Consider the following 17,981-nt stretch of genomic DNA (forward strand, 5'->3'; position numbering starts at 1 on the left):
TATAGGCAACTACAGAAAATAAGATGATATTGATGATGATGATAGTGGTGGTCGTGACGATGATGGTAGTGGTGGTGGTGGTACTAATAATAATGATGATAATAAGGAAGCATTCAGAAATTTAACTATTCTAATCAAATAAAATCACTAAAACCTTAAATTGGCAACATAATTGAATCCTCAAAATCACATTTTCCATAAGCAAATCCTCCAATTTTGAACTTCTATACATATTCTAGATCAATCTCTGCTTACATTGAATATGGTACATAAACTTTGAAAGGAAAAATGTAGCAAAAAAAAAATATTAATGTTGCTGATTTGAAGAACAAAAGGTGATCAAATAAAGGTACAATAATTAATCATCATGGGGCATGTACTGACCTGTAACTAATTCGACCAGAGTCCTTGCTACTGACATACTAACGGTAGCATGTTCCATAAGTAGGGTTAGACCAGAGAAACCAATATCTTGAAGACGGATCCTAGCCTTGCTCTTCTCTTGTACCTTGGTCGAGTGCAGCATTCCAGCAAATAGCTAAATGGAAGATTCGCAAGGTACAGTAGATTAAAAACTCTTTGGCTTGCTCTATTTCAAATTTTGAAGCACATGATAATGGCAAAAGATAATGCTTTAAAGTTAAACATGAATTCCAGCTGTGGTGACCATCACAAAATAAAGTTCAACAGAATCCTATAAATCGTCAACCTGTAACATTTGTATGCATGGATATAATTATGTGCAAAATAATTCTGACAGAATATGAGTGATAGCTCAATAATTAGCTCAATACTTGTGAATACATGTATCTTTATTGGGGTTTTTCTGCCTAGATTTCATTATTCACAACGTTTTGCTGTGTATTATAAGTTTTTGCACTAGGTGAATCTTGGGAGTAAATCGCTGACAACTTACAGATGGCTCAAAGGCCGGAACATCACACAAAAAGAAGGATCAACAATATGGGAAAGAAAATGAAAAAGGAAAATTCGAAAATTCAAGCTCTCACCTTGAGTACTCTTACTTGGACACCATCTGAGTACTCTGGTCTGGTGAGAAGGACATAGAGCAGATCTGCTGATCCATGCTCAAATAGGAGCTGGAGCAACTGGTCCTTGCCTGGGGTCTCTAGGAGGGTCAATAGAAGATCCAGGGCCTCCTCAATCTAAACCAAGTATGAAAAAAAAGATAAAATATCATCACTGTCATTACAAGCATAATTAATAGTATCCTACCACTATTATCATCATCATCATCATCATCATATCTCCACCATCACCACCACTGTCTTAGTAATCACCACCATCACCACTACTACTTCTATCATCATCACCATCATTATCATCATCATCCCTTACACCATTATCATTGTCGTTGGAATCGTTATCGTCAATATCATCATCATCATCATGACCATCAATATCAAAGTGGTGAAATATTATCACAACTATAATCATTATCGGTATAATTGGCAGCATCATTATCACAACTATCATGACCATCCCCAACACAGCCATCTCCAACACCATCATCACCGTTATCTTTGACATCATCATAATCATCCTTCTTTATTAGTTAAACTGAAATTTGCAGACCACATATTTTGAAGGCACTGCATCCCATATCACAATTTCAATATATCACAAGTATTAATTTCCTCATTTGTATGCATACTATACAATCTTAGAACAACCTTATCTACACATACATGCCGAACATGCCAGCAAATGAGATTTAAATACTAAACAGACAGATACCTAGGTTTTTAAAGTTATACCCAAAACATGAGGCAACAAAAATGACATGTTAACGGACTGACCAACGCCTGCTCCTTGACCGCTGTGATGAATCCCAGGATGCATTGCAGCTCTTGACTTGTAATACTCCGATAGACGTAGTATCTGATCAATCCTCGCAGGGAATGTCTGATGGCTTTGGAATCATCAGCTGTGATGTCGGTTTGACCGCTGAAATAAAAATTAAGGACAAGGAAATTATTACTTTATGTGCCTTTGAATAGCATCAGCTTTACTGAGGATGGCAAGCTTGGAAATTGCTAAGCTTTATGAGACCTAGAGCTGCAAAACGTGGCTATCTCGAAAACACATCCCCAAATAGATATAGATATATGTGTTCCTATGACACATAGGTACAATAAATTTGCTCATATATGTAAACACAAAGCACATCAATAATTTTCTATATGCAATTTAAAAACATTATTCAATTCATGGGACCCAATACACAAGCAAGCAGCCTCAATTATCAAAGTTTCATTTTGAAACCACTTTTAGGTTTATCACACAGGCAATATAGTATTTGCAAAACTAACAATGAATACATGACTGGAGTGATGCCCTTCATGAGCATTTGTGCCACTGATTCAACCAATTGGTATAAGAAAAATACAAGGCAGACTTACAAATGAACTCCGTGGCTTTGCAGTCAATAGTCAACAGTAAAAATTTAATGGGAGAGGAAGATGACGAGCAAACCACAGCTCAATCCAAGATTACATCCCCCGTGCATTTATCATGGTGTTTAGCTTATTGCACACAGGGCAAGCAGCAGAAATGACCCTGCCAAGATTTTAACATTTGACCCATCCCTTTTGGCAATAACCAGGGGAGTATTTCATAAACAAATAGTTATATTCACTGATAAATATTATAAGCTACCGAAATCCTTGCATCTGATTGGATAAGACCAAATTTGTCAGTGAATATCACTAGCAAGATGCTTCGTGAAACACTTCTCTGGTGGTAATATTGATCAAAGTTGGTAAAGCAATAATCACGAATGTGTTCGTTGCCTGATCAGCTCTTGATTGAGGGGTTCTCTAAATGAATGAATACTATTTCATACCTGTAGTATGTTCTTATGACATCAAGCATGAATTGCACTCCGTATGCCTTGCGAAAGGTCTTCCTGTTATCCTTGATTATGGTTGCTAAGTACTGTATGTGACCTACATGGAAGAGATGAAGGATTAATTTGGAGGGTGACAATATCAATAAAGAGAGGAATAAAAGAGGGAATGAAACATATAATCATAAATTGACAGAGTTTACGAATAGGAAGCTATAGACTTAACAAAACTAGCCTATGATGTGAAATCTTTGCACCCTTCATGCCTTGCTCTCCTCCTTACCCATGCTAACTTAGGCTGAATACCTCAAATAAGAAGAGACCTTGGAAGAGTCTCTCTGTTTCCTCTGCCTTTCACATTTTAACCTTCTCCCTCTCTTTCTTTCATTCTCCTCATCTCTCTCACTCACCCTCCATCTGTACATGGTTGGATCTTTTCCACACTCTATTCCCAATACCTTCTCTTACCCTTACTCTCTATATCTCGCTCTCTCTCTGGCTTACCAATTCTAACAGGGAAATCACTTCTGCTCCATATCCTGAAGTCAAAGAGCAGGTGACGGTGAGCGGCTTTCAGCAGATGAGGGTTTCCTGCACAGACGGACTCCACGATGAGTTGAACGGCCATTAGGACGTTGACATCTATAATGGCAGAGTCAGCCTGGAGAAAGAAGGAGATGTGCATATTTCAAAATTAATCGACTTAGAGAAAAATACATGAAGTAATAATCTCCTTCATTAATTGTACAGGAATACCGGCTAGTTTTGGTCACTGGGCCTAAAAGGAAGTCAAAACACATTACAGCCCCATATGTGTTGAACAATATTAAGCCTGAAAAGGCCTGAAGACTGGCATCTCTGATTGGACAAAAGTTTCTATTTTGCAGATGTGCTATATCCTAACAGAAAGAATAAATGATGAAATAATCCTTGTTCCTGTATGCATATTTGAACAAGATGAACTGCAAGTTTAAAGTGATAAATATAAATGTGTGTCTAACTAATTCTAGCATTATATTTTTTGTAAACACTCATAGCTTTAAATTAATAAAAAAAAGACCTGTATGTGGAATATGTAAATGGATATCGTTACATATATGCTCACTGGCACTCAACTTTTTGAGAAATACTGCCCTCTGTGGTTTGTGTGACTTTTTTTGTATAAATTAAGACAGCACTAGAGGATTCATTGGATGACGTACCTTCTGTAATAGAGCTCCTATCGTAGCTAGACCTTGTGTTTTGTGAAGGAGTTCTTGGTTGATGGAATGTCCAATACAAACATTCTTCAGAAGGGACAGGAAGCCGGAGATTCGGTTCCTTTCTAGCTTTGCCTCTGTAGGTAAACCGTGATATAAAGCATAGAGTTACTTCAGTATTCTTCTTTCACGAAGATTTAGCTCAGAAATCAAGTACATGCAGATCTCTCTCAATAACACACAATCCAATGGAGATAATCAATGTATGAATCAGAAAGGACTAAGAATATTCCTCATTTAATCATGCAGGGAGTCTCCATTTTAATAAGGAGGCTTGGAAAATGTAATCTAGCTCTAGAGTGAATTAGTCAAAGACCGACAAGTAAAATGAAAAGGAATGCATCCCAACATCTAACATAAATGTTACAATGATACATGCATTCAGGAATGTTATAATAGTTCCCCCATTGGAACATGTATACAAATGATGCATGGGTTAGAGTGGGTCAGTAGGAACTGTGTGCACAAGGTAACTTTGGCATGGTTTAGACCATAATGCCAAAGTTACCGCGTGCACACAGTTCCACTGACCCACGAAAGAAACCCATGCATCATCTGTTTTATAGAATGGAAAAATTTTATTGAATAAACCACAAAAATTAATGATTTACCGGATGCATGATAATTTCATGCGTCCAGTAAATTCAATTTACTGGACGCATGAAAATATTTACTGGACACATGATTTTTTTTACCGGACGCATGATTTTTTACCGGATGCATGAAAATTCCAAAATGTAATGCAGACCCTTTGATAACCCTGGAAAACATAAATATGTATGCCTAACTTGATAATATGTTGGCACAAAGGCATCATTATACCCAAAATGCCAGATACAGCTTTGCATTGACTAGATCTATGACTGAGGCAGCCTCAGACCTCCAATAGCTGTGTGTGTATGCCCGGGCCGTGCCGGTGGCCAGTGCCTACGGCTGCCTGGGCCCGCAGTGGAGATTTGGCTGTGCACAGCCAGCCCAGGGCAGTAGATCTATAAACGTTAGATCGTATGTCTGGACTTCTCAACTAACGAGTATGCAGGCAGTTTTAATCCCTATGACAATTACGGTAACGTATTTTTACTTACAGATCATTTTGCATCCTTTATTTGATTCATTCTGCCTTGATCGAAAATTCAAAATTTTGACGTAAACAAGCGTAACAGTACATGCGCGATGACATCACAATGACCTTTTCGGACGATAGCTTGTTTACAGTGGATATCGTTTTGATTATCGGGATATCGTTCATGCAGCCCAGTAAAAATTCTTGCATAGCTCTCAACCAATCAGATTGCAGGGATTTTCCCATCCATTCTATAATATTACATGAACCTGTCTGTTAGAAAGACCACCAGGGGCCTGTAACACAAAGCTTAGCAATGATCGTTTTCTCTACGATTGATCCCATTGACTACAGTGTACAATCAAACGTGAAAATCAAGCGTACGATTTATCGCTAACCTTTGTGTTACGGGACCCTGTTCATATGTGTGTCCCTATGGCAGACATTAAATACAGGTTTTACAGTACTTCATATTCAGGCCCAAGGTGTGCAAAATGCTGCTTTGAATTGTTATTCCAATGATTTGCACTTGCTTTGCAAATTATATTATGATTTCTAAAATATAGAAATCATAAAAATTCAACGTCATCATTATTATTGATATTGATATCTTCTTCTGAGGCACTCACCACACTGCATGTTAGTAGGTAGGATCTCCCAGTCTTCATCTACATTGTCCATGTTGACCGATGATGTTGGGGATTCTACTTCCTCTGGGGTCGTGACCTCTGACCCCGCTTGGTCTTGAAGTGAAAGCTCAAGAAGTGGAAAGAGGACCTGGACCCCACCAATGCAATTCAATACATCCTAGAGAAGAAGAGGTGCATAAAGATTCAGAACACAGCATTTTACAATCATAAAATGCGACCTACGTATGGTCTTGCAAAAAATATCAATTCAAAGCAAAATTGTATTCTTCTGATTGGTTAAAAAATCAAGTTCAATTAGATTTCTGGAGTTGCCATCCTGAATCTGAATCCTTCATCAGCAAAACAAGTGTTGGCACATCTCATCAACTTTATTTTGAACAGATATGAAATTATAAAAGTATGAAATATATGAAAGGGAGATATATTTGATGAATTAGTCAAAATTGAGGGGGGGGGGGTTTCAACTGAGTACAGCGAAAGAGAATTCACATTCGAAGGTGTGATAGCTTTTACGCAATGGCTATTACACATGAATATCATGACAAGGTGGAAAATACCTTAGGACGACCAGTACTACAGCTGTGTCCTGTCAGAGCTCCGTCATAGGGCTGGTTCCTGGACAGGTCCATGCAGGTACTGTCCTTACAAGCTTTACCATGGTAGTAGATCAAGACCTTGCTGTTGAGATCCGCCAGGTCTGGATCGTCAACCTGGAACAAGGTTAGTACGTTAGGACCTAGAGATGTAGAACAAAGTGAAAGAGGAAGATTCACAAGTTAGTCCTGGGCTCCGTGACACAAAGGTTTGCAATCAGTCGCTAAATACCAGTGACCAATCAAGATCATTGTTGCATGCGCATTTTGTTTAAAATACTGACTGGGAGCCAATCAGTGCGATTCTTTCATATTTGCAATTCATCGCAAACCTTTGTGTTACGGAGCCCTGATGACATTTTTATTCTAGATATAAGCGGGATGTTTTACATAAAAATGAATGGTTTAAATAAAACTCTTGAGCATTCAAGCAGTTCTGAGGAGATAATGACAGTTGTTCATCTTATATATTCTTTTAATCCTGTTTTCTTTCTAGCACCAGTGATACTGTTAATTATTTTAAAGATTACCCAAGCACTCTTCTTTCAACACATTTATTTATCTGTAAGTTTAAAAAAGAATACCTATCATTATGATCGTTGAATTTAAAACATTCAGACACAAAGGGTAAAAAAAAAAACCAAACAAAAATTAAAAAATATACTTACCAGCAGCGTAAAGTTTCTTGACCTGTAGTGGGGTCAGGGTATCATAGAACACACAGGCACTGCCCATCTGACCTTGGAGTGACCTTGAAGAGCCCCATTCTAAGTATTTCATGTTTGCTGGAACCATGCTCACTGATGAATCCTGGGAAGAGGAATGGAAGGCATCAATTAGTATGTGCTACATACAGGAAGACAGAAACAATCCATATAAATGAGCTGCCAAGTGTATAAATAATTGGGCTAAATCCATGATATCAGGGCGCTGTCAGGAAAAAAATATGTACTCACAATTAAGTGTTACCTTAAGAACATAACAGAGCCCAATAGATTTATCCAATGGCTCTGGCAACATCATTTTCCAAAATTTGACTACAATCTTCTTCGTATCTACCAGTACTTAATTACAAGCAAAATGTAGTATTGCCCAACAATACAAGCATATTGAAGCCTGCATAAGATGTTACATATGTGATGTGAGAGATACATGTACAGAGCATAAACTACTATACTAAAAACAATCCAGAAAATTTGCTGTCATCTTGGTTTACATAACATTTACAAGACCATTGGATATGCGCCGCAGAGTGAACTCTCAAGAGCTTGCTACATGTTGCCAAATAATGTCAAACCTAAGTTACTGATTACCTGTCTATAAATGCCACATTTTTCTGTTTCTTTAAATTTGGATTTTAATTGGACCATTATGAAAGGAAACCTGGTCAAAAGGGCCACTTTCCTCTATAGACGTATTTTCTTGAAAACTTAGAATGGTCTTTATAAGTACAGGAGCATTTTATCATCATTTTTGTCCAGCAAGTTATTAGATCTGACAACTTTCCTTGATTTTGATTGGCTGAGTATCCCTGTTACTATGGTAACTGTCAGACCAAACAGGGCTTGTCAGATATAACGTTCGACAAGTCCTTATATGAAAGGCTCCCCAGTTTTTACTGCTATCAATCCCATGATATGACCTTATAAATCTATCCTGCTTGATGAATCTTTGCATTGCTATAGACCTTACCTCAGATACAGACTGTGACTGGCCTTTCAAGACCCGCAGGGAAAAGGGCCTCTTGGTAGTAATGGTGGTTGCTGATGTCGATCGCGGTCTCATACCGGCAGTGGTATCTAGCTCAACATCCTGCTCCAGGGAGTTGAATGACGGTGGTGAACTTATAAAACTGGAAACAAAAGGCTGTGCAGAAAAACATGAAATAGTATTTAAGTTATGAATTTTGATGAGTGCAATGAATAAAATATTTCATCTTTCACAAAATAAAGTATTATATCCATTGCGCGAATGAGAAATGAAACAAGTGGAATGCCTCTGGCCGTCTCACCTGCATCACGCGATTCAATATAGCAGCAGTGCTGATTTTGAAAACTACTATAACTCGCACAAGATGTTCAGTGATACTTGGTTACTCTTATTTCCACGTTTTATGAACTAGACCAATACACTTATAGAGATATGATGGCAATTCAACAAATACCCCCAACGTGGCCAAAGTTCTTTGACCTTACATGACCTTTGACCTTGATCATGTGACCTGAAACTCGCACAGGATGTTCAGTGATACTTGATTACTATTATGTCCAAGTTTTATGAACTAGACCAACACACTTTCAAATTTATGGCTGTAATTCAACAAATACCCCAATTTGGCCAAAGTTCATTGACCCTAAATGACCTTTGACCTTGATCATGTGACCTGAAACTTGCACAGGATGTTCAGTAATACTTGATTACTATTATGTCCAAGTTTCATGAATCAGATCCATAAACTTTCAAAGTTATGATGGTAATTCAACAGATACCCCCAATTCGGCCAAAGTTCATTGACCCTAAATGACCTTTGACCTTGGTCATGTGATGTGAAACTCATGCAGGATGTTCAGTGATACTTGATTAACCTTATGTATAAGTTTCATGAACTAGGTCCATATATTTTCTAAGTTATGATGACATTTCAAAAACTTAACCTTAGGTTAAGATTTTGATGTTGATTCCCCCAACATGGTCTAAGTTCATTGACCCTAAATGACCTTTGACCTTGGTCATGTGACATGAAACTCAGGCAGGATGTTCAGTAATACTTGATTAACCTTATGGCCAAGTTTCATGAACTAGGTCCATATACTTTCTAAGTTATGCTGTCATTTCAAAAACTTAACCTCAGGTTAAGATTTGGTGTTGACGCCGCCGCCGCCGCCGTCGGAAAAGCGGCGCCTATAGTCTCACTCTGCTATGCAGGTGAGACAATAAAACTGCAGAGAATGAAAAAATAAAGTGGAGGAAAAAATGATATCATTGTTGGGTTCAAGAAAATACTGCAAGTCATGTCATCCTTGATCTAAAAGAAACAACAATTCAAACAGCTAATTCAAGAGTGGTTTTATCTTCCATTTGCTTTTTATAACCGCCTAAAGAATGTACTTCAGTCCAACTGTAAGGCGTTGGCAGACAACAAAAAGAGTTTGAATTTACCTCTCCCATTGCAGGAAACTTTAGCTGTGATGTTTGCCGAAGATAACCATCCACAAAGATAGAGAGTTGACTCTGGACAAATGGTCGCTTGGAACCATAGTGGACAATGTTCACTTGATGCTGAAAGAGAAACAATTTCAATACACTCAAGAGTTCTGTAGAATTAACGTACATGAATGACATTACTGAGCACAGAGGCTGACAATACAACATAATAAAGATCAGGGCCCTGCAGCACTAAGATTGGCGATTAATCATTAGATGAAATGGCCTATCAAGATTGTCATTGCATGCACATTTTGCTCCGAAGACTAATAAGGAACCAATCAGAATTGTTCTCTTAGCATCTAATTGCTAACCTTTGTGTTACAGGCATTGGTACTTAGTATATCTTGAAGTTTTGTTACCTTTTTTTTATACAAAATAGTATTTTTGCAATCTTCTTGTTTCAGAGTCATATCAGGAAGCACCATCCTTTTGTATTTTTGAGTGATAATAATATACTGACATAATCCACATAGATTAGTGGGAACCTCTATTTTCTAAGAAATACAATCAAAGGATCATGACTCTGTTGTAGTCATTGCATAAATCAATTATGAACATCATAAACTCTTACCCAGTTGTTATCTGTGATTGGATAATCGGTGAGAGACACGGAGAAGAATTCCTTCTTGGTGCAGACAGCTACGACCAGGACGCCATCTAACGTAAAGAACGCTTCAAAACCACATCCACTGGCAGAGTAGAAACTAAAATGGATTGATGTAATTTAAGGAAATATATACCAATCAACATCAACGAATTTACCATCAAATTTTTTTTACTTTATCCATTTTTTTTCTCGCAAAGGTAAGCTCAACTTTGCCTATATCTAATATTTTGTGATTTTAGTGGCAATCAAGGCATCTCAGGTATTTACTATGTGCTTGTTGCAGTATTACAATTTTAAGTACCCTTGAGAGCACTTCATCACCACAAACACACTCTAAGAGAGTACTGCCTTACTAACACCACACTCACCTGTTCATCACTTGTATATTATCCAATTAAACAGAGAAAGAGAAAGATATAGAAAGAGATACTGAGTTAGGGTCAGTGAGAGAGAGAGTGAGTGAGAAGGGGGTAGGATGGAGAGTTGAGTACCGGTACCTATATAGTTGCCTTCTGTAGAGTCCTCTCTCAAGAGTAACAGGAGTGGTGTTGAGACACACCCACGTATGAAAGCTGAAACTACTACCAGGCCACTTCTTGATTGCTGGAATTGATATGCCCTGCAAATATGATAAGGTAAAAGAAGAAAACAAATATTAAAGGACAAGTCCACCCCGACAAAAAGTTGATTTGAATAAAAAGAGAAAAATCCAACAATCATAACACTGAAAACTTTATCAAAATCGGAATTAAAATAAGAAAGTTATGACATTTTAAAGTTTCGCTTAATTTCACACAACAGTTACATGTATATGCACATCCTGGCCAGTATGCAAATGAGGGGACTGATGACATCACGCACTCACTATTTCTTTTGTATCTTATTATCTGAAATATGAAATATTCTGATTTTCTCACCCATGTCATTTGAAATCGAGCTTTATTCCTCCCTGAACTTGTGGAATTAACATTGTTTAACATTATGTAGTTCAGTAAAGTTTTACATTATTGTCAATTCTGTATAAATTGAAATATTGTATAATTCAAACAATAAAAAACAAAAGAAATAGTGAGTGATGGACATCATATACTCTCGCATTTGCATATCACTGTATTGTGCATATAACTGTTTTGAGAAAAATATGCGAAACTTTAAAATGTCATTACTTTCTTATTTTACATCCGATTTTGATGAAGTTTTCAGTGTTGTGCTTGTTAGATTTTTCTCTATTTATTCAAATCAACATTTTTCTGGGGTGGACTTGACCTTTAACAAATACAAATCATGTGAACACCTTCATGGCTTCATTCATTCACTCAGCCTTCTTTCATTTATTTGTAGTTTCTTTTCAATTCAATTCAAGTTTATTTTGCTCTCTGCATAAAAATGAACATAATTGTGGTAAAATACATGGGAACAAAGTTTACATAACATCAAAGACATAAAAGTAATACAAATACGATTATCAAAACCTTTATGACATCATATTCACACACATAGAAATAAATAATTGCCTGCACACTCACTGACAGAAAAAGGGATTCTAAACATGCTTGATAGTTGAAAGGGAATTAATCACTAAACAACTGAAATAAAGCAATATGTGGGAACCCAGTATACAAAAAAGCTCTCACTATCCATATGAATGATTTTCACATAAACGCATTCAAAATTATGTGCAATGTATTCTAAATATCAATCATAAAGTCATGACCAAACACTGTGTTACAAGTTAATAGATTAACTAAAGTAAGGTATATCTTACTGTATCATCCGCTTGAAAGTCAAAGTAATGATGAGCGCTGAGCTTGCCCTCCTTTCGAGCCATTCTAGACAGTGCCCTCATTAGTCTGGTGCAGTTTGAGGACAGTGATTGGTCGTCTTCACCTCTCATTAGACCAATCAGAGCCTTGAGTTGTGATGATGTAATGCTGTAAGCTCCCAAGGATTCTAATAGCCCTACTAACCTCTCTGGATAAAAAAAACAACAACAGAGAAATGAGAGTGGTCAAGGATTCATGAAAAATAACTACAAGAAAATTGAGGATTTAAGGTAAAATTTAAACTAAACTATTCTCAAGATCAACAGAAATTATAACAAGAATTTAAAAAGTCATAACATTTCTAAAAAGTGGATGAATACTCCATGTGCGTGTGATGAAATGTTACCCTACTTTCCACTGTTTCAATCAACAAAATCAACAAACTTAAATTCCTAAATGATGTACAATTAGGAACATCAATCTCTTTGTGACGAGCTTTGACATTATGAAATTTATTACATAAAATAGTGCCCTCCAGTAAATAGTAACACATGGACATCACTGATACTTTCACCCTTACCCCAGCCAACAAAATAACTGTTTCTCATAAGCTGCAATGATTGCATTTGATGCTATATTTCAACGGACATGTAATTAATATCTAGGCTATTCACACCTTCTGTTTTCCGATGCAACTGTTCCCTGCACTGCAGAGCTCTGATCACCCCCGACACAATACCGTCATAGCAACACTGCATGCGGTTGTAATCACATGACACGCAGCTGTGGGCCAGGCCATTGACGACAAACTCCTGAAGGGTGGGGTTGTGATGGATGCGGGGGAGGAGGAAGAGGAGGAGAGACACCACGCCCGTGTTCTGGATGAGAAGCTTGTTGTCTGGTTTGTAAGGGGTGTCAAATACCTAAGGGGCGAGAAGAAACAAATAAAGCAAAGGAGATTAATATGAATTTTGATTTCCTACTTTTCCAAAAAATAGTCTAAAAATACACTTGGCTTTGATCATTTATGAAATTCTACATTGCTTTTATTCAATATGAAAATACGCTGATTTTTATTTTTGTTTTTCTAATGCTTTAATCATGTTTTGATTACTCTGTAATCCTATTATTTTGATGACTACAAACATCTATAAAAACAACTAGTAAGTTTTCATTCTTTTCTTGTTATCTTTGAACAATTTCAGAGCCAATAATGAACAACTATACTTGTCTATATCTGTTGCAGAAAGAGTTTCATTAAAACACCACTGACAAAATTAAAAGAAATTCCCCGAGTCCAATGAACTGATTGCTTGAAAATCAATATGCACTTTGATTTCTGGAGTTGCTTTTGATTTCAATACTTTCTTCAATGAGCCCCTAATCTTAATACATCTCACTTTTTTGACCAGTAATTTGGAAAATCATGACAAACACATCCTCATATAAAAATGTTCTTAAAAAATAGATCATTGATATTCCCTATTTCAAGGAGACAAACAAGGATTTCGAGCATAATAGGAAACAACAGTATGTACATGTTTAGTGAAATTATCAAGAAAATTACGAAACTTGTGTTTAAACAAGAGCTTAAAATTCAAATTCTTTACTAAGAAGTAAGAATGATGAGGTCTGAAATAAAACCGATTGCTTATTGTTCTGACTCAAGAATATTTAGAATATTTTAAAATGGCATTGTACATACTCCACACCTGGGCCCGTCTTACACAGAGTTACGATTGATCCCATTAATCGTATCTCTATGGAAATCCATCAGTGTCATAATTTTCTCTTTAGAAAATTTACACTTTGTCCTTTGAAAACAAAGAGAAGCAAACCGAATTGTCAAGAAAACAGTTAATGTACGAATATACCTCATAACTAGAAAATATTTCGAAGAAACATGTAGTGTAGATGTCAATGTTGCTGGCTTTCCATAGTTGTGATTGATTGGATCAAACGTAACTCTTTGTAAGTTGGGGCCAAGACCTGCCAAATATAGTACAACAATACACCAGTCGGTGGACTGTACTTTATCAGAAGAAGAAGACTATGGCCTGTATTCTGAAGTCAGGTTTAACTTAGACCATGGTCTAAACTCTGTGCTAAAATTATGGGAAGCCAAAAGTGTCAAAATGTTAATTAAGTTGTATGTTTTTTATGTTTACTGTGGTCTTTCCTGATTCATCGATGGTGAAGACAATCATCTATTTATACTTCCTACACAATTATGAATGATTTGAGAGCCAAATGAGCTGAAATATGATATCTCTACTGTTAGTGATTTATGTAACAATTGGCTATCCATACTTAAACCACAACTTTAAACCTGAGTTTAAGTTAAACCCGACTTAAGAATACGGGCCCTTGAGTTTTGACAGTGACAGTAATCATACACATAAAACATACCATATCCATCAAGGTCTCAATGAGTTCCTGTGAAGGATTCCCCAGCCGATCAATTAACTCCCCTAGTTTCTCATAACCTATCGTCTCCTTGAAGATTTCCTTTGCATAAAGAGATCCATTGAGAATAGCACCAAGTAGATGAACCGTGAAAAAGACGGCTAATTGCTTGTTGCCATCAGAAACCTATAAGTGAGAAATTATCACAGAATTTACATGCTGTCAAGGGCATTTGAATACATTTGTAAACAAGGGTAGGATAAAGGTCTTTCAGATGTCACAGAATTTATTGGGTTATTCATTCATGTTTTAATTTTTAAAAAGATTAGCCTAGTAAGAAGTAATAGACTGTTTAACTTGGGGACCGATTTAACAAAAAAAAAATCATTTAAGGAAAGGCTCACCAGGAGAGGGTTTACAAAGAAAACACAGTAAAGATTAATTGTTCATTAAACAAGGGACTCTACACAATGAACTGACCCAATGTCCCAGTATGAAAGCGAAACAGTAACCAAAACAGTCTTTATGTTATCTCTCCTTTGGCGATTTCATACAGTTTAGGACATGGTGGCTAGCATCAGATTTCGTGTGATGAGGCCTTCATTAACATCCTTGATATTAAAGGACAAATTAATCTACATGTATGAAATATTGGTATCAAGCAAATGAATTGAAGCTGAGAAAATACAATATTAACATTAGCTATAATTAGTTGGATTACTGGAATACACCTGAAAAAGTTGAGATTTTATCTACACTGTATCTGGTCAAGGAAAAAAAAAACTCAAGTCAAACATTAGAATGATAATCACGGCAAGACTTACTGTTGCTGTTTCTAAGATGGTTAAAAGAGTTGTGAATACATCTGCTTTGACAAACGCCCTCTGGAGGCTACTCCTGTTGCCGCAAGAATCTAATAATGTCTGTGGGATACTCCCTGTGAAATAGACAAGGAAATTACAAGGGATCTTTTTTCTATAGTATTTCATGATTGCTTTTCATAAAATCCAATCACAAAAATAATTTTATGGTACTCAACATGGCGCCATCAACCCCTCCCTCCTAACAAAAAGTGCAGAATAGCTACTCTTCTGTCCAAACTTTATAAACAGTCCCCGGGTATGACATTGCAAAACATAGGGGGCATCGTGGTCTACTGGTTACGACTCTTGTCATTCAATCAGAGGGACATGGGTTCAAATCCAAGCCATGGTTTGTTTTCCTTTAGCAAAAAAATTACCAACATTGTGCTGCACTCAACCCAGGTGAGGTGAATGGGTTCCAAGCAGGATTTATTCTTTGAATGCACTGAGCACTGGAAGGCAGCTCAGGCTAAAGCTGGGGTAATAATAATGAATAATGTGCCTCGGACTAGTTTATTTCTTGATAGAGAGCGTTATATAAATGCCTATTATTAAAACATGAAGAATACTTACTGAATATTGCATATTGTACATCACTGTTTCTATGGCTACTCCTCAGTGCCTGGAGAAGTTGCTCCAATAACTCACTCAGTTCTACCTGCCTCTGTTATACAATGGAAATCATAAAATACAAAGAAATCAATAAAACATATATTCTTTTGCCACAGCTAATTTGAATAATCCCTGTCCCTTACCCTCACAAAATTAATTTTGTTCATGTAGTCTAAGAACATGTGCTCATGAGAGTGATAAAAAAATCTCTGCTACTCTTTGCTTTCCTAACACAATATTTTGACAGGGAACAAAAGGTTTGTAAAAGGCTTTTAAATATTTATTTCCAATAAATTGAAAATGGCCATTATAACTTTTAACTAAAATTCACAATAAACGTTCGACTGTATCATAAAAAGGTATATGTATCAAGACTATCAGTAAAGCACTGTGGGCTAAGAGCACGACAGAACACTGTGTGAGTGACTTCCTTGGAAGACCCCCCCCCCCCCGAGAAGACATGCAATAGCTAACATTTGCATGTAGTCCCATACATGCATATCTGTGCAAATGTTCAGAAGTACATGTAGTAGACTGGACTCACTTCTTCTGGACAGCAACTGTGTATAACCTTGATCATCTGAACGAGACATCGGAGTACCAGCTCAGTAACCGAGTGTTTCTCAGAGTCGGGTCCTTTTGTCACGCCATGGTCAGACTCGCTTGTCAGTAAGCGGAATAGCATGTCAACAGTAGGGGGTGTTGTTGCCATCTGGGCATTGGGCTGAAATCAAGGGACAGAGAAACTTTAGATTTGAATCACAAGTGACATATGTTTGAAACCCACTTGATAATTGTATAATTCTTCAGGCATCACATGTACATGTATAGGAAATTGCATAAAGGTAATCAATAAAAGTTGTTATTCACTTTTCAGCAAATCAAAATGAATGGGGTTCAAAAGATCATTGCATCACAATATGTGATAAAAATGAAATAGAAGTTATTATGTAAATAATATCATTGGAAGAAGGCAATTCACACTGAAATATATTTTCAACAAGTGGAACGCCTCTGGCAGTCTCGCCTGCATTATGCGATTCAATATAGCAGCAGTGCTTGCTGACTTTGAAGACAGCTATTGACAAAAGAAAACATTCATATGATAATAAAATACTACGTCATTGACCCAAAATGACTTTTGACCATGATCGTGTGACCTAAGTTGTGTGCAAAACAATCATTCATAATTGATTACCCTTCTGTCTATGTTTCATGAATAAGATCCATAAACTTTTTAAGTTATGATGACAATTCCACAAATACCCCCAACATGGCCAAAGTTTGTTGACCCAAAGTGACCTTTGACCTTGGTCATAAGACCTGAAACTCAGGCAGGATCTTCAGAGATACATCATTAACCTTATATGAACTAAGTCCATATACTTTCTAAGTTATGACAACATTTCAAGGACTTAACCTTGTTTAAGATTTCAATGTTGACGATGACGCCTTCGCCCTCGGAAAAGCGAATAATGAATAGCATGTCTAGCATTTGATTTAGTTTTCACCAATAACCTGTTCCACCCTCATCTCCCCAAAAAACTTTGATGGCAACTCTGCTTCTGAGAGTACTTAACTTGGTTGTCTTCTCTGTATAGGCCTAAGTAGCAAATATTGATGGCTGAGTCACCATTAATTGTAAATTCTGCAACAGGACCATTATCCCTTAATAATCATAAATTTTTTTAATGGTTTATCTCAACAAAATTACCTTTGAACCAGTGACAATAGCACCAAACATATGAAGGACGTGACAGTGTAGGCCTGACTTGATGGCTATTGACCAGGTAGGATTTGACAAACAATCTAAAAGAAAATAAAGAGATAAAATATGATAGAAGCATGAGTTGATTTCTCATTGTAAATATATATCACATGCAACTATGAGATAATCCGATTACATACATAAATTAGTGCAGGAATGTACAAAATACATGAGCCTTCATGTAAATTGAGAGTGAAACAGAGACTGACAGAGACAGAAAGAGAGGGAGAGTGAAAAGGATAGGGAGAGAGAAAAGGAGAGGAAGAATGAGAGTAAAAAGAGACAGAAGGTAAGTGGAGAGAAAGAGAACAATAATACAAC

At 36.8% G+C, this 17,981-nt stretch overlaps 1 protein-coding gene across 1 annotated transcript in view; it reads right to left on the reverse strand.

Annotated features, from left to right (window-relative positions):
• Positions 1-17,704, reverse strand: part of LOC129258892 (neurobeachin-like protein 1) — a 56,041-nt gene extending 38,337 nt beyond the window's left edge. Inside the window, exons 1-20 of the mRNA XM_064097676.1 lie at positions 17,607-17,704; positions 16,437-16,616; positions 15,854-15,944; positions 15,242-15,354; positions 14,421-14,603; positions 12,688-12,934; positions 12,014-12,219; positions 10,746-10,867; positions 10,213-10,345; positions 9,594-9,713; positions 8,127-8,300; positions 7,103-7,244; positions 6,399-6,577; positions 5,821-5,998; positions 4,072-4,205; positions 3,374-3,530; positions 2,867-2,969; positions 1,821-1,968; positions 1,011-1,166; positions 385-538 (exon numbers count right to left, since the gene is read on the reverse strand). Coding sequence (XP_063953746.1) covers positions 385-538; positions 1,011-1,166; positions 1,821-1,968; positions 2,867-2,969; positions 3,374-3,530; positions 4,072-4,205; positions 5,821-5,998; positions 6,399-6,577; positions 7,103-7,244; positions 8,127-8,300; positions 9,594-9,713; positions 10,213-10,345; positions 10,746-10,867; positions 12,014-12,219; positions 12,688-12,934; positions 14,421-14,603; positions 15,242-15,354; positions 15,854-15,944; positions 16,437-16,616; positions 17,607-17,636 — 2,950 coding nt within the window. The 5' untranslated portion in view covers positions 17,637-17,704. The remainder of the gene's footprint in view (positions 1-384; positions 539-1,010; positions 1,167-1,820; positions 1,969-2,866; positions 2,970-3,373; positions 3,531-4,071; positions 4,206-5,820; positions 5,999-6,398; positions 6,578-7,102; positions 7,245-8,126; positions 8,301-9,593; positions 9,714-10,212; positions 10,346-10,745; positions 10,868-12,013; positions 12,220-12,687; positions 12,935-14,420; positions 14,604-15,241; positions 15,355-15,853; positions 15,945-16,436; positions 16,617-17,606) is intronic.
• Between the last annotated feature and the right edge of the window lie 277 nt (positions 17,705-17,981).

Source organism: Lytechinus pictus, chromosome 1 (assembly GCF_037042905.1).
Source record: "Lytechinus pictus isolate F3 Inbred chromosome 1, Lp3.0, whole genome shotgun sequence".
NCBI lineage: Eukaryota > Metazoa > Echinodermata > Echinoidea > Temnopleuroida > Toxopneustidae > Lytechinus > Lytechinus pictus.